At 60.3% G+C, this 20,005-nt stretch overlaps 1 protein-coding gene across 1 annotated transcript in view; it reads right to left on the bottom strand.

Moving 5' to 3' along the window:
• Positions 1 to 2,023: 2,023 nt before the first annotated feature.
• Positions 2,024 to 20,005, bottom strand: part of FAM53B (family with sequence similarity 53 member B) — a 75,811-nt gene continuing 57,829 nt past the window's right edge. Inside the window, exon 4 of the mRNA XM_058698047.1 lies at positions 2,024 to 5,523. Coding sequence (XP_058554030.1) covers positions 5,155 to 5,523 — 369 coding nt within the window. The 3' untranslated portion in view covers positions 2,024 to 5,154. The remainder of the gene's footprint in view (positions 5,524 to 20,005) is intronic.

Below are 20,005 nucleotides of genomic sequence, written 5' to 3' on the forward strand. Positions count from 1 at the left end.
GGGGCGGCACAGGGTGAGCGGCGGGGTGGCCATCGCCAGGCAAGCCGAGCTGGAGGGCGGGTGCCCCCGGAGCGAGGCCGGCGTGAGGCGGGGGCCCAGCCGGGGACACATAAGGGGACGCGAGGGGCTGGGGTCTGTCTAGGGCCGCTCTGTGCCCTCCTGAGGTGGGGGGGGGGGGACGCACACGAGGCAGGGTCCCTGGGCCTTCCCCCTTCCCCCAGCTTCAGCCACAGCAGCCATGCCTCCCCTGTGTCGTAAATTAGGTGTTCTTACACCATTCTGGAACAGGGCCCGTTGCTAAAAAAGGAAACAAACACACGAGCCGGGTCCAGAGTGTACCTCACACCCGGAGGGGCACCGTCGGGACCTCGCTGGTGGAGGGTCTAGGCAGAAACCCTGTGCTCAAGTTTTACAGGCTTCTCAAGCCCATCCTCGAGGCTGCACGTGTCCCGAACGTCCCGAGCTCGGTCAGCCAGGGGTCCCTGAGGCGGAGGGCGAGGCACAGGGACTGTGTGCCCCGGAGCCCACTCTGGCTCGAGCCGCGCGCGCTGGCCTATCCCTGGCTGGCGGGGTGCTGCCCTCGGACCGGCCACGGAGGAGGCGCCCCTGCACCACCGCCTGGCCTAGCTGGGAGGCAGCTGAGCCGCGTGCGGGGCTGCCGGCCAGGCCTCCCACAGCAGCGTGGCCTGGAGCAAACCACCGGGCTGCTGAGGGCAAAGCCGACTCAACGACGCAGGCTCCGTGACAGGCAGGTCCCTCTACCAGCCCGGGCTTGGAGGTCGCACACGGGGGCGTCTCCGCTCTGCCGTCCTAGGGTGCCTGGCTCCCGGCTGCAGTGAGGGGCCGGGCCCCTCTACCTCCAAACACGTGCGCATACACGTCACCCGGGCTGCCTGCACGTCGCCTCTAGGAGGGCTCCCTTGTGCCCGCAGCCGTGGCCAGCCCTCCCGCTCCCAGGAGCTTACTCGACCCTTTGCATCGGAGCCTCCCGACAGCTCAGAGATGTCTGCTGTCCCCATCGTACAGACCCGGCCCCGAGACCCGGAGGAGGCAGAAGGGTCCAGGCTCTGCCCCTGCCAGCCCAGACCTAACGCTCCCGTGGACCGAGGGGGGACCCACCGAGTTCCCCCAGAGCTGACAAACCACACAGCAGGCTCCCAGCGGCTGGGGACTGAACCAGGAAGCTTTATTTACACAGTAAGAGTAACAAGCAGATTCCTGAGAGACTAGAGCGGTACTAGTGCAAGACGGTCGCGGCCCGCGTGGGAGGACGGGCGGCCGGGGCGGAGGGCGGCACACACACGGCTCTGTCCCGGGCAGGGCCCGGCCCGGGGCCACCCGCTCCGGCCGCCACACTTCCTGAAGCTCTGCGGCCCCGACGACGGGTCGGTTCGGGGAAGCACGCGACGGCCCCCGAGTCGGCCCGCGAGCCGTCACCGAGCCCCCGGGACATCTCCCCCACGCGCTGAACACACAATTTATTTGCCAGAGAGACTATGCTAGAAGATCAGACTATCCTACCTAAGCTACGAGATCTCTGCTGTGGTCTGGGTTCTTTTTCTCTTTCATTATTATTACCGTCTCTTTCTCTTCCTTTCTCTTTAACGATTAGGCAGTGTTTTCTCGGACTGGAGCCAATGGGAGGGGCTTGACCAACTACGTGGACGTGGCAAGGTGCGGTGTCACGGCCCGTACGGGGAGCACAGCGCCCTGGACCGCCCCAGCCTCGGCCCTGGCCGAGCCCCGGTGCCTGGGGCACTGCCTGCGCCCAGGCCCGAAGTGGTCATCGGTCAGGGGACAGCCCCGAGGCCACAGAGTGCACGTGACTTGAGCCTCCTGGGCAGACACGGAGCCGCGGCCCACACCGTGGCAGAGCCTCCGGGGCTGTGATTTAAATCCCACGGAAGCTCACTCAGACACGCAGCGCCCCCCCCCCCCCGCCCCGAACACCCCCCCCACCCCTGCCCGGGCAGCAGCAGTCAGAGCAGGGAAATCGCACACCGCCCCTGCACTAGGAGACCCATTTAGGCATTTGGGTTCGTTTTCTTTTTAATGCGGACTTTTCCTTTATTTAAATTTTCTTCCAGCGTACAAATTCACAAAACTTTCCTGCTACAAAAATTTTGATGAGAAGTAAGGCTTTCTGAGAATGAAGATCTACGTATGATCAGAACAAGCACCCCTGCGGCCTGGATGTTGTGTCTGCCCGCGGGCCCGGGGCCAGGCCCCGGCCTCCGCCGCGAGTAAGGCAAGAGGGTCTGCGGTCATGTAAACGGTGAGGCTTCGGCCCTAACCCCGGCCCGGGCCTGCGAGCAGCCGGCAGCTCCTGTCGGTCGGGCGGCTGTAGAAAATGCTCCTTCTGGAACAGGTGGGGATGCCTCTCCTCTCCTCCCAGCCCTCCCGGAGCCACCACCCTGCTTTTGTCCTTTCGGGCCCCCGAGCGGGCAGGCGGCCAGGCACAGCCCACCCTCCTGGCTCTGAACTTCCCCCATCTCCCTGCAGGGGCAGGAGGTCGCGGGCACCCACCAGGAGGGGCAGGGCCTGGACAACAGCGGGGAGCCTGCCAGCACACCCGCTGCCCCATGGGGACGGCCACACGCAGAGGGAGCCTCCCCGGGGGGAGCCTCCCTCCAAGCGCCTCAAGACAGAAGTCCTGGGGTCGGCAGGGTGGGCACACACTTGGCTCCCTGCACGGTGGGGCGGTGCCTCCTGCAGGGGGCCGGCTCTCTCCCAACACGAAATAACTGACGGGCCTTTCTTTCTCTGGGCAGAGGGGACAGTGGCCATTGTCTCCCCCCCCCCCCCCCCCCACTGCACCGCCCCTGTTGGGGGCTTGGGCTAGGAGCTTCGGTGGGAGTGGGACAGCAGAGAGGGGCCGGTGGAGGCCGGAGGGCCAGATCTTGCCTCGGGCTGTGGTACCTTCTGCCCAAAAGCGCCCTGGGACTGGATCTACGTATGGGTCGACGGGACCAGCCTGGGAGGAGGCGGGAAGGATGCGGCCGTTTCGCAGGCTCACGGCTCCTTCCTCGCCACCAGGCCCGAGAAGGGAGGAGGGGGCCGGCAGGCTCCGAAGGCAGGTCACCCACCCCACGGCCTGTGACACCCCCACTGCCATGTGCCTCCCCGCCTGAGCCTGAGGAAAGGCGGCTGGGGGTCACCGCTCAGGCCTACCCGGCTCAGCTCTCGGTCCCTCACCGCGGTGCAGACCAGCGGTCGGGGCCCTGCCTCTCCTTCCACAGGAAGGACGGCTCCCCCCGCGGCCACTCGGTGGGGGCGGGGTGCCAGTGCCACCCCCCCCCCCCAGGCTTTCTGAGGACACGAGACACCAGCGTGTGCTAAATTCACAGGCTGCCAGGCTCCTCCGGGTTTGCTCTAAGACGTGGCCTCCGGGACCCACTGGGTGGGCATCAGGGGAGACGGCGTGTGCACCCAGAGCCACCGGCCCCCGGCTCTGGCTCTCCAGGGTCCCCGGGGGACGGGCCTTCGGTGGGGGCCACCGAAGCGTAGCCGGCTCTGGCCCCGGGGCCTGCCCGGCGCCCACACAACCACCGTGCCGTCCACCCTGAGGCCTTTCAACACAACCTCGGAGGGCCACTGAGGGAGGGATTTTCTCTACGAGCATCTTAGGGCCGGTTTTTAAGAAACGCCACCTAGAAACCAGAACCTGAGTGCCAAGCTTCTGACCTAGCGAAGGAGTGAGTCAAGCTGCCCGAAGAAGGCCTTTCGCGAGAACCGTGTGCACTCACGCCGTGGAAGCGAGGCTCTCGCTGTCCGCAAGAGACTACGGACGTGCCTTTGTCACACGTCCGCAAACCCAAGAGAACGCGTGTTGTTTTTAGCCCTACGGGGAAAGGGGCCACTTGCCACTGGCTGCGGAAGATGCCAGGTTGGCTACGAGCCAGACTCCCGAGAGCGCAGGGCCCACGCGGGGCGTCTGACAGCCAGGCTGCCCGAGAGCAAAACCTCAGGGGGTCGGGGTTCCCCGTGAGCGGGGAGTCCGCAGGGGTGCGGGGAGCTGGGGACAGCGCTCTGGGCCTGCGGCAGGGCGGGCGGCAGGGGACGCTCCGCGCACTGCTCCCCCCGCTGGCCAGCAGGGGCGCTCGCCCCGGAGGTGGCTGGTGTGCCTGATTAAAGCCGGCAGCAGTCCCCACCAGACAGCGAGAGTGTGCTTAGAATTCCGCGGAGGGCCTTGCAGGCCCCCAGCCCAGGCCCCCCGAGCAGCCACCAGGCATCCTCCACCCCGGAAACGTGCACAGGGCCTGGTGTGTGCACCTGCTCCCGGCTCCTGCCTCCTGAGGACGTTTTCGAGAGGTTTCCCGTTACTGGTGACCTCTCTGCACTCACCTGAATCAGCTAAGCTAATCACGCAGTGGCCATGTCGCCACAGAGAATGGCTGCCGCGCGCCAGCCTGCCCAAGCGGCCCCCGGAGTGGCACAGAGCCACGGGGTCAGGCTCTCCGCGCCACGGGAGAGGCAAGGAGGTCTATCTTCTCGGCCAACATAGCCACCCATATCCACCCGACGCAGACGCCTCGAACGAGCAGCCCGAGCCGTCCCCCAGGCCCCCAGGGTTCCGGCGCAGAGAGCCCCCTCCCGGCCCCCCAGGGGCCTCCGTCTCCCACCCTTGGAATTAAGGCCAAACGGTTCCGGTGTTACTACAGAGGGAAGCGTCTCCCGAACCTTCCCAAGTCGGGAGCAGGGATACCTGGGGGAGAAGGCACGGAATAAAACGGAGTGAAAGAAGCTGTGGGGCCGACCCCCCCAAAATGAACCTGAGCAGGAGGCCGGGAAGGGCCTGACGCCACCGTATGGCCCTGAGCACAAGCCCCGCGAGCAGCCCCCCTGGGAGTCGCACGTGCAGAGCGTCCAGCCCTGCGGGAGATGCGCGAGGCGCCCGGTGGGGTGGCCGGCGAGGAACGGGGGTGGGGAGGGAAGGGGCCCAGACCAAGAAGCTGCTCTCGGGCTCCGGTGGCCCGGTGGACGCGGCCGCCGTGCTGGGAGGAGCCGGGGCGGTCGGCCGCGCGGCGGGGCCAGGCCCACGGGCGGGACAGCCTCTCCGGAGCCAGAGCGCACGCTCCCCGGGACCCGACGCCCCCGGGGAGCTCCCCGGGTGGGGCTCCCCGCTTCAAGTGCCCGCCCGGTGCCCGCTGCCCCTCAGTTGTTCTCTATCTGTTCGATGTCCAACTCGCCGTCCAGGGAGCAGGGGCTGTTCCCGGCCACCCCGCGGTCCCGCCAGGCCGTGGCCGGCCCCCAGCCCCTGCCACAGCCCTCACCCGGGGCACAGCCGCCTGACTCCTCGCAGCACTGCTCCTCCTTGCAGGCGAGCTGGTCGTCCAAGGCCGGGGGCAGAGGCTCAGGGACCGGGGTCCCGGCGGGGGTCCTGCCCCCCAGGCTGGAGGCCGAGGCCGAGAGCAAGGCGGTCCAGGACCTGGTGTTGCTGACGTGGAGGGCGAAGGGGCTGTGCGGGCCGCAGTCGTCCATCCCCGCACTCAGGCAGCTGAGGCTGCTGAAGGTCTGACAGTTCTGTGGGGAGACAGACACACAGGTCACTAAGGATCACGTGCCTGTCCCATAACCCAAGGACCGCACGCCCCAGACAGCCAGGCCGCAGCTCCCAGCGCTACCTGGCGATGGGTCCTCCGGGCGGTGGGAGCCCACCAAAGCCTAGACTCCCCCATCACCTGGACAAGGAAGAGGGGCCATCGGCAGGTCGGTACGAACACTCGTTAACAGAGACACCGAATCCAGTCATTCGCCCACAAATTAGGAAAGAGTCTGAGCTTGGACCACCCAGTCCTAGGGCAGGCCGAAACCCCTGCGAGGACCACCTTTCTGAAAGGTGGTCTGATAAAAAGGTGGTCTGATAAATTCCTCAGCAGCCAGTTTCGCTTCTGGGATTTCTATCTTCGGAAAACAATTTAGGATGCATGCAAAAATTTACCAAAATGATTTTCCTTGTCCCACTGTTGGGTTGAAAAGAAGAGAGTACCTCAAATACCCCACGATAAAACGTTCCGCAAAGCATGTCTCTGCGGACAAGGGGAGCCTAAGGCTCTTCGGCCGTAGAAGGAACACCTCCAGAGTGAACTTCCAGACCGAGTAAGAACCTCGTCAGGCTGCAGGACCACACAGAGGGCTCTACTGCTCACCCCCCGACTCAACCATGATCGGGAGTGGGAGACGGGGCCAGGAGGGTAGAGCTGAGGTCCCAGCCCGGAGCACATCCCAGCCATCCGGGGACCTGGCTTCCATGGGAGCCTGAGCCCTGCCTGGAGATGTAGATTCTCCGGCGGGGGTTAGGCCCCCGTGCCCTTGACAAGCACTCGATGGCAGATGCCACAGCTCTTCTGGAGGGGAGGCTGGGGGGCCTCAAGCAGACCCTTCAGCCTCCCTGGCCTCACCTGTTAAGAGGCAATGGTCCATACCTGTCCTACAGGGCTCTCGGAAGGGCCCAGAAAGCGTGGCTGCCAAGAGCTCCCTCTGTGTGGGGCCAGCCTGGTGCCTCCCCGAGTGGCAGGTACAGCTTAAACAGGATCCAAGGTGCTTGGGGACACTTGTTCTCCAGACGGGGCAGGCCCAGCCCTGTGCACAAGTGGGTTAGGCTAACTGCCTGCTTTCACGACAGAGCAAAAATCAGGGCAGAGGGCTGTGATGGATAGAGGTGCCCACAGTCTAGCCCTGGGGACCCCCCCCCCCCACCCACAGGAGCAGCAGCAATGCGGTCTCTTTTCAGAGGGGACTCGAGAGAAGAGATGTGCTAGAGGGCAGGAGAGAGGGCCCTGCATGCTGCGGGGCACAGGGGAATGAGGGCAGGGTTCTGGAACACCAAGATCACAGGCTGCAGTGTTCGTAGGTCACTCTGAAATAAAGATGACCACCGGCTGTCACGGTGAACAAGCTACTGAAACAGGCTCAGCAAAAGGAAAAGAAAAGCTCTCTCTGGAGGAAGGTGGCTGTGCCTGTCGCGTGCACACTCATTGTTCCTGAACGCGCCAGAGCAAACCATTCTGATGGGTTTGCTTTTCTTGGAATCTTTTGATTAACTGAGAAAGGTGAAGGCTGGGGTGCTGGGGGTAGGGGAGGCCTCCGGGTAAGAGGGCTAGGATTGAGGAGAGAGGGGCCGGGCCACCGATCAGACCCGTGATGCTGGCCCAGGCCGTGGTGGAAGCACCCCTTCACCCCATCCGCCCCAGTCACGACCCCACCCCAGACTGGCCCCGGGCTTGGGCCGCCGTGGGGTTCAACGAGGCCTCAGTCTGCACAGTGCACATTCCCTATCCCGTCACAGTGCAGGGCTGGAGACACACGCTCCCAGATCACAACACAGCCTGACTCTTGGTGGGTGGGGGCCCCAAATGCCTGCAACGGGAGGGTCTCTGGGGCCCGTGCTGCCTCCCAGCCACTCTCCTGTCCTGTCTGGACCGGAGCCAGGACAAGAGAACTGGGTAGGGGGCATGAGACAGAAGGCAGATGGCCTTGCCCAGACAGGGGTGTCCATCTTCCCCCTCAGCCTGTGTCCCCAGCTGCCCTGGGCAAAGGAGGCACAGGAACACAGTGAGGACAGGTCAGGGAACCCTGGCACCTGGGGAGCCAGACCCAGCGCCCCCACCCCACTGAGCAGTCTGTTTCTTTGTCCTACAGGAGGTGCAGCACATAAGAATTGGGACACCTGGGTGGCTCAGTCGGTCGAGCATCCGACTTCGGCTCAGGTCTTGATCTCACGGTTTGTGGGTTTGAGCCCCGCGTCGGGCTCTGTGCTGACAGCTCAGAGCCTGGAGCCCATTTCGGATTCTGTGTCTCCTCTCTCTGCCCCTCCCCCCGCTCATGCTCCGTCTCTCTCTCTCAAAAATAAGTAAATGTTTAAAAAAAAAAAAAAAAAAAAAAAAAAAAAAAAAAAAAAAGGACCCCGTGCACAGCGATGTGACTCCTGTTACAAAATAACAATGTCTGCTCACCCCAGTGTGCGGAACACCTGAACAGGTGGTGCTGTCTCCTGGGAGCTGTAACCTGGAAACGGTGGGAAGCGCTGGCATAAACCTGGACAGGAAACGTTCACCTTCCCAAGCTTCTCGGGTCACCCCGCCTGACCCGGTGGATTAAAGGCGCAGGGGGGGAAGGGTGCAGGGCTCTGCGCCTGACTTTATGGCAAATGTCTCAGGGTGTGTCTGGGCACTAATCATGTTAAACATTAGCCACATCGCCAGCAGGGTGCTGGGGACCCCGGTTTGCTGGGACCTTTCAGCTTTTGCCTCAAGTATTCCCTAAAGAGAGCTGAGGTCAGACAGACTACGAGAGTCCTGGGCTCTGCCCCGAATCCCAAGGCTTCAGACAAGACGCTCCAACCCATGTACCTCGGTGCACCTGCTCTGTCAAGGGCGCCCAAAGGCACCTGGGTCTACCCTGCTCCAAGCTGTCTGGAATAACTGGGCCCTTTCTGCTTTGAAACAGGGCAAGAAGGGGGCGCCTGGGTGGCGCAGTCGGTTAAGCGTCCGACTTCAGCCAGGTCACGATCTCGCGGTCCGTGAGTTCGAGCCCCGCGTCAGGCTCTGGGCTGATGGCTCGGAGCCTGGAGCCTGTTTCTGATTCTGTGTCTCCCTCTCTCTCTGCCCCTCCCCCGTTCATGCTCTGTCTCTCTCTGTCCCAAAAATAAATAAAAATGTTGAAAAAAAAAATTTAAAAAAAAAAAAAAAAAGAAACAGGGCAAGAAGCCGCCAGGTTTGGTTGGTGAATATCATGCCAAGCAAAGCCCAGGTTGTCACTGAACCCCACCCAATAGTCCCCAAAGGCACCCGCCCCTTGGCTGCAAAGCCAATGTCACCTTGAAAGCTTTGTTGACTCAAACTCAGCCATCTGAGCCACAGTAAAAGCCAAGACCAGCCTGCTGAATGCCACAGCTGGTGACATGCCCCACCCGCCAAGGAAGAATGTGACTGACACAACGAGGCAGTGTGTGTCCTGCCCGGACTCCCCCCCCCGGGTGAGCCGACCCAATGCCTGCAAGACACCCAGGGCGTACGGCTACCTTGTGCCCACCATGCCCTGGGGGCAGAGTCCCACCCAGCCTCTCTCCCGGCAGCTCACGCGACAGGACGCTGCAGGGGCCCGTTGGAGGCCTGGAGGCCTGTGTGCCCTCAAAAACGTCTGCCCCAAACTCTGTTCTCTTCAGGCCCAGCCCTGGCCCAGGAACTGGCCACCGACTTGGGCACAAGCCTGCTCAGGTCGCAAAGATCAGAAAGAGTGATCAGTGTGGCCTCAGGCCAGTGGCCGGAAACAGTGCTCAGCACCCCAGTGCTAGAGTCTGGGGCGACTTCAGAAAGGAGCCCCTAAATGTCAAGATGTTCCCATCAGACCTGCCAGACCTCAGCTCTAGCCAGCCACATTCCAGCCTGCCCCCACCCGTCTTCCCAGGGCTTCCCAGCCAGGAACGGTGCCCCCCCCCCCCCCAACATGCCCTTTCTGTGCAGATACTCACTCCTACACCCTCCTGTGTGGGAGCCCCCTGGCCCAGCTCTGGGGACAGAGACAAAGGCCCTCGCCCTCTGCGGTGCACCCCTGGCACAACTCTGCGTGATCCTCACAGACGGAGACCCATCAGACCCCGGGCGGCAGCAGCCTCTCCACGCCCAGGCCCCTACCCCCAACCCACACTGTGACGAGTCTGGCGAAGGCACAGCCCCTCCAGCTGACAGCATCTCTGGCTGGAGCTCCAAGCTAAAGCCCACATCCCCCCTCGGGGAAACTCCACTAGCTCAACAGACACCTGGCCCCATCTTGCTGCACACGCCGACTTGGGCCCACGAGCTCACTCCCCTCGTCCGGGGCTACTGCTCTGATGCCAGCCTGGAGGGGCACGAGGGAGGCCTCCAGAATCATCCGCTAGCCGAACTGCACCACACGCTTTATCAAGAACAGCCCAGGGCTTAAGGCTGGTGGCGGGACAACAGACTTCTCCCGAGAACGGGAGGAGGCTGGAGGTTGCGGACGAGGACGGGGCCCAGGTAGGCTGTCGGAGCGCTGTGTCCCCATTCTCCTGACTGTCCCACCCCGAGGGGGACAGGTGGGTTTTCTCATTCCCGCCTCCCTGGGCCCCTGAACGTAGAAGGCCTGACGGAGGAGCTCAGACAGAGCTGCTGGACCTGGAAGAACCGGGCCCAAGTCTAGGTCCCCCACTGCTGACCCTCCAGGACAGGAACCCGGGTCCCGCTCAGAGGCTGACCCCAGAGTCCCGACAGTGGAGCTGGCCTCCCGGGCGTTTGCTGGGGAGGAGCAGTTGCCGGGGCCCCTCTCCTCGGACGTCCTGTGTCCTGAGCACAGCACCCACGGGAAGCCGCCCTGAGCGTCGAGCCAGGGCAAACCCGCCTCCCGGCGGCACACCCCTGCCCAGAGGGGAGGAGGCAGAGCCCCTCTGCTCCTACCGCTGCCCATGTCCTTCCAGGTGGACTTCTGCTTCTCCTCCTGTTAATTCCGCCTTCCTCTTTTGGATCCGATTTTACAGACCTCTTTGTGTGACACATTTTTAGGGCGTCATCTCAAATCCCTCCAGAAACAGGGGCATAAACAGCTCCAACCAACGAGTCAGGATGATCAGACCCGGTCCCCGTCCTGGCCTGAGTTTCCAGGAGCCCGGCGGCCGTTCTGAAGTCCTGGGCTCAAGGCTCTGCCTAAGCAGAGGCATTTCCTCCCCCAGACAGACATTTTCATGGGAACAGAACTCTCTGAGCATCAAGAAAACACCAGGCCACGAGAATGGCGAGCAGCCTAGAAATTTTCTAAGTCTCATTTATGCTGGAAGTTGGCACAAAAACACCCAAGAAGGCAAGACGTGAGGTTTCCTGGGGTGTCTGGGTTTTCGGTCGTCGTCGTTTTTAACTATGTCACAGAAGAGAAAAAGGTACCAGCGTCTGTCGGGCCCAGCTTGAAACCACGTTTGATAAATCTGAATCTTGCACGTACCCGTCTCTCTCACAAGAAGCCCTGGGGCCCGAGGAAGCGGGTTGGGTCTGGTGACAGGGACTGGAAATGGCTGAGCACGGGGGCGTGAGCCGGCCCGCGCTGAAGGCGGCCGCACAGGACCCCGGGAAGTCCAGCCCTTCGCTCCGGACACCTCATCGTCATGCCCCCGCCACGGCCCAGCCCCGCTTCCTGCGGAGGGCGGGCCAGCTGCTCGCCCAGGCCTGTGTCAAGGCCCAGCCCAATTCTGTGAAATGCTTCCCTTTGGACTCCACAAGAGGCAGCCTTTTTGAGCCTGGACCGCTTCTCTACCCACAGGGATCAGGGAAACCCAGATAAGCCTGGGTTGCTGAAGCCTGAAAATAGGAAATAAAGTTGCCCCCAAGGGGAGCCTGTGGAGCCCCGGAGCGCTGCTGACTTGGTTGGCACTGGCTCCCCGGGGCTCTTCCCAGATCACAGGTTCTAGAACCAAACAGCCCAGCGGGCCAGGGAGTATCTGTGGGACAGAAGGATGGCCCTGGGCACTTACTAGGAAGTCCCTGCCTTCCTGTGCCTCGGTTTCCCCAACTCACTTCTGTAGAGGCCGCGCATGTTGACTGAACACCTCTTCGCCTGCCAGGCTCCCACTTACCCCCCGAAACTCAGCCTTGCGTCGTCCCTTCTGGAAGCCAGCCGCAAGCCTGTGTGCGCGCCGCCTGGTCCCACACAGCCTGGACCCTACACCCCACTGCCTGGCTGAGCGGCTGCCTCACAGTAGGTGCTCAGTGCAGCCTGGGCGGACGAGAAGGAGGGACCCAGCTGGTTAGCCCCACCTGGCTTGGCTTGTGTATCTGCGCAGCCCTGAGGTCCCCAGGGTGCTGTGGGCAAGGACAGGACTTGGTGGCCCAGAGCCCTGCGAGCCCGCTGAATGGCACCCCTCCTCCCCCAGGCCACACTGGCAGACATTGTTTCTGCACCAGGCCCCCAGGGGGCAGATGGCCTGCCCGGACACAGAAGGTGTAGAAGCCCATGCCAAAGAGCCTTCCAGCACTCTGGCAATCGGAAAATAAACATTTTGTTTCTGCAGCACGCATCCCAGCCAGCCACTCAGGACAGGACTTGCGAAGCCACCTCGATCTCGGCTTGGCGTGAGAATTCCTTGCCTAACAAAAGTCGAGGGACCTTTCCAAAGCACACAGGGCTCTGGCGGGCGGCCAAGGCTAACGTGCTGCCAGCATGTACACGGTGTGTGTGTGTGGGGGGGGGGGGCCATACAGCTTCTCCAGCAGCAAGACTGGGGGCACGGAAGGTGGGTCCTCAGAGGGCATGGTGGGCACTGGTTTCTGCACAGCTACCTGGAGCTGGGTGCCCTGAGGGCCGTGTCAGGGCACAGGGAGCCAGGACTACAGAGTAGGGGGCCCTCGCAGCTCTAGGTCTCAGTTCCAGAAAAAGAGGATCCTTTCTGCAAAAGTGAGCAAACTATCAACCAGTCTACCACGTGCACTTTGCAGACTGGCAGACTGAGGTCCGGACCCGGGATGAGACCCGCCCCGAGCGGCACAGCTAAGCTGATGTGCAACCAGACCTCTGACTTCCGGGCCGTGCTCAGGAGAACGTCTGATCCTCAGGCAGGACGGCAGCCCAGAAAGGACTGGACAAGCCCGGGCTGGAATCCCAGCTCCCACGTGCCCTCTGTGGGCCCTTGGCAAATCATTACACTTCTGAGCCTCAGTTTCTCATTTGGACCATGGGGCTAATTAAGAGCCCCAAACAAAGTCACAGCATTGTTTGGAGAATTAACTGCAGTGACAGCACCAAAGAGGCCAACGAAGGTGGCTTGGCAAGCTTGAGCTCCTCCCGTCCACACTCTGCCCCCCTCCGCACCGTGCTCAGGGGCACAGGGTGTGCCCCGGGGCACTCTGGAGACACAGCACTGCCCGGCGAAGGGGTCATGGGGCTCAGCTTTTGGAACAAAATCTATAGACTACTGGTGGTCAAATCCAACTGCCCTTTTTACCCAAACCTGCTCGCAAGAGCAGACACCGTAGCAACACAGAAGGTAGAATCTCTAGGAATAAAAACCTAAGAACTGGGAAACATGATCTGAAGAAAACTGTAAAGAACACAAACGTAGGCCTGCACAGAGAATAACGTGGTATGTTGCAGACTTGACCTCAGAAAAAGTATAAATTCTCCCCAAGTTAATTCCTAGAATATCAATCGCACCTCCCCCGCCATCTGAAAACAAAAATGATTCTCAAGTGTTTACTGGAAAGATAAACAGGAGAGAGCAATCAGGCAAACTGTACGGAACACTGAGGAGAGACTCTCCCTATCAGATGCTAAAACATCTAACGAAGCCTTAACAACTAAGAGTATACGGGCCGTGTGAGGACACACAGAGACTAAGGGGATGTTACGAAACAGACCCAGTGCTTATAAAGGGGGAATCTCAAAGTAGGGAGGAAAAAGATGGAATTTTCAATGGAAAATTCAGTGAATTTTCAATTTCAATTTTTATGACAATACTTTGTCACCAATGGAGAGCCATTGACAACAACAACAACACAATGGAGAGCCATTGACAACAACAACAACACAGAGGGCTCCACCTTTATGCCACACACACACACTCCACCCACACTGACCAAAGACTGTGATATAAATCATAGAAACACAGAATTCCTCTATAATCTTGGGATAAAGGGACCTTCCTAAAACTCAAAACCTAAAGCCATAAAATAATGAATACATGTGATTAAGAACTTATATGTGTCCAAAAAATGCCGAAAGCACTGATGGGAATGTAATATCGTACAGTCGCTTTGGAAAACAATCTGGCAGTTTCTCAAAGGGTTACCATGTGACCCAGCAACTCCACCCCTAGGTACACACCCAGGAGAGATGAAGACGCGTCTACACAAAAATGTGTACACGAGATCTCACAGCAGCATCCTGCCTCCTGCCCCCAAAGTGGAAACAACTCCACTGTCCATCAACCAGCGAATGGATAAGTGAAATGTGGTCTGGGAACGACGGAATATTATCTGGCCACGAAAAGGAGAATCACGGACACCTGTTACAACGGAGGTGAACTTGGGAAACATGATGCTGAGTGGAAGCAGCCACGTGACAGACCACGTGCTGCAGGATCCCACCTACGTGAAAAGTCCAGAACAGACAAATCCATACGCAAAGTCATTACAGGTTACCTGGGGCTGGGGGCGGCCGAGGGCACTGGGAAGTGACTGCTAGGGGCCCGGGGCTTCTTTCTGGGGCAATGAAAGGTTTTAAAATGGACTGTGGTGATCCACAGGCACACCAATAGGAACATACAGACTGGGGAATGTAAGAAAACCACTAAACTAAACCTTTTATTTTGTTTTAAAGATTTTAATTTTTTTAATGCATTAAGATTTTATTTTTAAGTAATCTCTGCACCCAATGTGTGACTGTAACTATCAAAAAAGAAAATATATATGCGTGCGTGCGTGCGTGCGTGCGTGCGTGTGTGTGTGTGTGTGTAAGAGGAGGATATATACCAAGTTAGAAATGAAGTAAAAGGATGACCCTCGGGCAAAACCTAATTCAAATGGTCACTGACATTTTCCAAAAAAGAAGACCCCCGTTTCCATATTAAGTCATGTTGATATTTCGGGGCGCCTGAGTGGCTCGGTTGGTTGAGTGCCTGACTCTTGATTGCAGCTCAGGTCATGATCTCAGGGTTTGAGGCATTGAGCCCCACATCGGGCTCTGTGCCGACAGCGTGGAGTCTGTCTGGGATTCTCTCTCTGCCCCTCCCCCTGACCCTCTTCATCTATCTATAAATAATATTTGTAACTAATTATTTATAAATAATCTCTATAGTATTTGTATGATTTATGAAAAAATAAACTTAAAAACTTTTTTAAATCATTTTGTTGTTTCTTCATCAAAGTTCTTTTTGATTTTCTTTCTTCCCTTATTGGCAGGAGTGAGGCTTATGCATTTTTTAAAACGGCACTTGGCAAAACCGTGTAGCCCTCCCAGCCCTGGGTTCCTGCACTTAATAATCACCAATTTAAATGTGAGGTTCTTACAAGCACAGGATGTGAAAACACCAGGAAGTGCCAACCCCGAACCGGCAAATGGGCCACACGCGCGCCAGACGTGTGTGTGTGTGTGTGTGTGTGTGGGCGGCCAGCGTGCGGGCCTGCCCACGCGGCCGGTGGGCGCTTTCACAGAACACGGTTGGGGGGAAATCCCTGGGAAACATCTCGCCGCCGCAGAGGTTCGCGTGGCTCCCCGCCCACCCACCCGGCAGAAGCTGGTGAGGGGCTTCGGGCTCCGTGACCGAATACTGCCAGGCTCTGCGGGCGCCCAAGGTGGGGCCGGGGGCCGCTCTGTGCCCAAACCCCGGCTCTCCCGGAACAAGGCCCCTCGCTCGGATGGGGCGCCAGCCTTGTCCACACGGGCCCGTGTCAGCCATTCGGAGCAGCTGTCCAGCCCTGCCTGACGGTGGCACCGTCACGAGGGGCCTTTAGGACACACGCCAAAGACGGGCCTCGGGGCCAGTCTTCCACGATCACGGTGGGTGGGTCGGAGCCCCCTGTCTGCCTGCCGTCGTATTTCTACATCTGGCAAAGAGATGAGAAGCAGAGATTAAGTTCCAAGTGTCAGGCTCAAATGTACTTCCTTTCAGTTTGGCACGTGGCGGGTAGGACCTCTTCTCTCCTCCCCAACAACAGAATCTAAATCAGGAAGAAAGGTAGGTAAATGCTGCAGGAACACACCTGCCTGAGTTATCTGCTCGAACAGGCCTCAGCACGGAGAAGGGCAGAAGTCCAGAAGCCCCTCACAGGCCGCCCCTTTCAGATGACAACGTGCCCCCCACCTTAGGATGAGCCCGGCTCCCCGGTGGGTCCACACACCCTTCGTCACTCCTGGGGGCCGGCGTCCTGCGTGGGTACAGACAGTGCTGGCTCTCCTCGGTGCTCGGCACCTGTCGACGTGGTCAGAGTGCGAGGGCAGGCTTGGGGAGCAGGGATGTGCCAGGCCCCCCACCACACACGGGGTACCCTGCTCTGTCAAGGTCCTCTGAGAAGAGGCCCCAGAGGACCCGTACAAAACGTCCAGCTGCCCTCACCCCTGCAGCGTCAAGGTAGGCTCCCTCCCCACACCTGGAGAGGCTCCTCATTGGCTAGGAAGCTGGCCACGGCAGGTGACATCGGCCCCTGCCCTGCTCTGTGGCTTGGTCAAGGACAGGAGTCCGAGGGTGACGGCTCCCCTGGGAAGGTGCTGGAGGTAGGAGAATGGTCCCTGGCAGGGGCATCAGAAGCAAGGTCTCGGCGCCATTTAGGAGGGCCTCGGGCAAACCCTGCTCCCCTCTGGGCCTCCACCTGTCCTCTGTTCTGGGAAGAGGTGGTTCCCAAGGGTCACCCTTGCTGGTTCTGGGCCTCACGGCAGGCTGTAGGAGGTAAGAGATGACGAATACGCTCCAAGGGCAGCGTTATCCAGGATGTGCCTGATGGGGATGTGGGCACCTGGCTTCTGGCCCCAGCCTGCCACACAACGGGCGTGTCCTGGGAAAGTCCTGCCGGCTCCGGGCCCATCTGCACAATGAGACAGTCGTCCTGCATGAGCCCAGGGTGTCCCCACCCTGCCCTGAGAGGCTGCTGTGCCTCACCAGCTTTGACTCGACTTGAGGCCTGGCACCAAATCCAAATCAGAACTGTTCCTCTGCCCCGTGGTCCCAAACGGCCCCCTTGAGGCCAGACCCTGTTCCAACCTTGGGACGTAGCAGGCCCCATGAATGTGTCGAGGGTCTCTCGGTCTCTCAGCTCAACGTGGCTCAAACCTGACCCAGCGTTTTCCTCCTTGAGGCTCCACGAAGAGCAAACGTCTCACTCCAGGGCCACAGGCCTGGTTGGCAGCTCATAGCGGCCCCAGTAGCTCTGCTCATTCCGGCCTCGCCCGCGGCCTCCCTGCCCACTCAGCTCCTCCAGGGGGTGCCCTCCCCCAGCCAGGATCACCCCTTTCCCAGACCTCTTTCTCCCTAGCCCAACTACAACGCCATCCCCTGCCCCCACATCCATGGGTGGGCTGGCGGTCTCTGGAGGGCCCAGCCAGGGAACGGGTCTGCTCACCGCACCCCTGAGGTCTAGAGGAATGGGGTCGGGTACTGAGTAACAGGTTGAAATGGGACCCGTCTGGGGCAGAACCCCCCCCCCCCCCACCTCCGCTACCAGGACGGTGCCTCCTCGAGCCCCTTAGACAACTTCAGTTTCTCTTTCCCCATCTGTAAAATGGGGAAATAAAACCACTCTCGTGGGGGCTCTGGTGGCGACGAGATGAGACCACACACAGGGCCCGACTCAGCGGGATTTCAACACCGCTTTATGGCGCCCAGCTGCGCCAAGATGGAGGCAGAGAGGCCTGAGCAGCAGCAGGAGAGCCGTTCACCCATCCGTGTCTCACTGCGAGGGCAGAATTCCAGGCATGCTGGGGAAAGGTGCGGGCCCACACTGGCCACCAGAGCCCCGTGGGGGCGAGGAGTGGCAGCGGCCGGGCCGGGCCATGCCCCAGCTTGCCCGAGCAGGGCAGGTGGCCATGGACAGGCTTGCCGGCACCGGGCGTGGCAGGACATTCCTGGGCACATTCCGCTTCTCTGGGCAGGGCCAAGGTGAGTGGCAGTGACAGGGTGCATGGGGTCCCGGTGCCCCGAAGCCCCGGGGGCCCCATCAGAGGACCGCCTCACCTGAGGGCTTCAGTTCCCCTGGAGGCAGGCGAGACACTTGCTTAGCCATGGGGTGGGGCTGGGGGACTCGCCCTGGGCTCTTGCCCACCAGGCGCCCTTCCTGGGATGACCCACCTTCTCGTCCATCTCCCCAACCAGATCCAATGCTGTGGCAGGGCGCGGACCTCAGGGCGTCTGGATCAGCAGACGTGGCTCAGAGTCCCAGCTCTGCCCAGTGTACCCACAGGGAGGAACGATGGGGGGCAACTGGACAACCATGGACAAGGAGTGCCCCGATCTGGGAGGCTGGGCTGTGCTCACTCGACTTCCAGACACTTGTGGCCCCCAGCCCAAGGCACTCCTCAGTCCCTGCTACCCAGGAGCACCCGGGCAGGGAACCCCTAGTGCAGGGGCTCCTGGGCTCCACGGACGGGGCAGCATGGCAGGGGGTTCAGTGCTCTCCACCAGGACCGGCAGGAAACCCAGGTTCTGGGCCAGGAGCAGGCAGCCAGGAGACGTTTCTATAAGGGGCCCTGGAGGTGCCAGGAGGTCCACAAGGGGCTGTGAAAGAGCCCTATCTTCAGTAGAATAGGTGTGGCCCTGAACACGCGACCGAACAGATAGGGGTGTCTGTGCTCTCTAGCTTGGTAACCCTGGACGGATCCTTCCCACTCCCACGATGGGAATCGCGACACTGACCTCGGGTGGAAGGGAGCATGTGGCTGGATGGCCTGGCTCGAGGCATCAGCCTGCTGACAGAGTGTGGCTCCCACTTGGAGGCCTGACCGCGGGCTCCGGAAGGGTTGGCCAGGGCGGGTCTCTGTTTCTTTGACTTTCCCAGGGACACACCTCAACATAACTGTTAATTTCCTGATAGGCTTATTTTTTCCCTTCCTATTTTTTCTCCTTTGTTCGCTGCTGTTTAAATTGTTTGGCAGGATATGCGAACATAGCACCCGCCACTCGAGAGGCACCTAGAAGGCCCCAGAAGCCCTCACGGTCCGAGTTAATATACCTGAGACGGATGCGCAGGACCAGCACCGGGGGAACCTCCAGGCTCTACCACATGAGCCTCTGATGCCAAGAGACAGGCTCTGTCAGCACCCCACGCACATGCAGACAGCTGAAGGTTGACTCGGCCAACTCCCAGAGGGCAGTGGTGGGGCCAGGCTCGACCCCGGCTCTGTCTGTTCAAAGCCTGTGCCCTTACCCATCACGCTGCCGAAATTCAGAACGGAAACCCAACCTAATTTCCACCACCAAGCCACCAGCGGAATCCTCACCTGCTACTTGGTAAAAATCCCAACAGCCAAAGGCTCTGGGGACAACGAAGGCTCCGAGATGGCCCCCAAGACGGCCCCCGAGGAATGTGCAAGGCTGGTAGCAGCCCTAAATCACGCTTAAATCCAGACATTTCTTCACGTATAGAAAACTGACTCACAGGGTCGAGCTACTGTAAATCCCACCCGTCATCCCCTGGAATCTTGTCTCATTTGGGAACAAAGTCGGCATTTCTGGGGGTTCGTTCTCGTGTCCTAGCAGCTGTGGGGCCTCTGACGCCAGCAGAGCTAACGTTTACTGGGCACTTACAGTGAGCTTCACAGGGACCATCCCGCTGAACGCTCACGACAACCCCAGGAAGGGGTAGTATGGCAACATCAGCAGACGGTCAGGAACGTGCCAAGGCCACATGGGGAGGAAAGCGGGGACGATCTGAACCCCAGCAGTCTGTCTGCGGGACCAAGTGTCACAGTGTAGGAAGGAGAGAAAGAGGGAAAGGACGGGGCCCCCCTGATCTGGGACACCAGCAAGGCCACAGCCAGGCAAGAGGCCGGGCGGGAGGGTGTGCTCAGGCTGACCCCACGCAGGGCCAGGCCCCTGGCCAGATAGAAGGAAGGGGCAAAGGCCGTGAGTATATGACTTTCCCCTGGAGCCCACCCCCAGGTGATGAATGATGTGTCAGGGGGAAAAGGCTAAAAGCACCGAGGAGGAGGCAAACCAACAAGACAAAACAAAGGAAACCAGCAGGGTGGCGTTTACAACACCCTCGATGTGCAGAGAATCCCAGGCATCTTCCTGAGGGTCCCAGGTTGGCCCCTGCTCCTTCTTCCTGTTAGACGTAAATGTATGCACGTGCACATGCACATTTCTCTCTCGCGCTCTCTCTCTCTCTCTCTCTCTCTCTCTCTCTCACACACACACACACACACACACACACCTCTGCCATCTTGTAATTGCTTCAAGATGCTGTAATTCCTACAGTGACTGATGACACGGTCAATTTGACTCTGACCCCCTCAGTGGTTCTCCTGGTCCAGAAGGGTAAGGCGAGCTGTAGTGGGGCCAAAGGAGGTGCCCGCC

The sequence above is a fragment of the Neofelis nebulosa genome, chromosome 13, assembly GCF_028018385.1.
Source record: "Neofelis nebulosa isolate mNeoNeb1 chromosome 13, mNeoNeb1.pri, whole genome shotgun sequence".
Taxonomy (NCBI): Eukaryota; Metazoa; Chordata; class Mammalia; order Carnivora; family Felidae; genus Neofelis; species Neofelis nebulosa.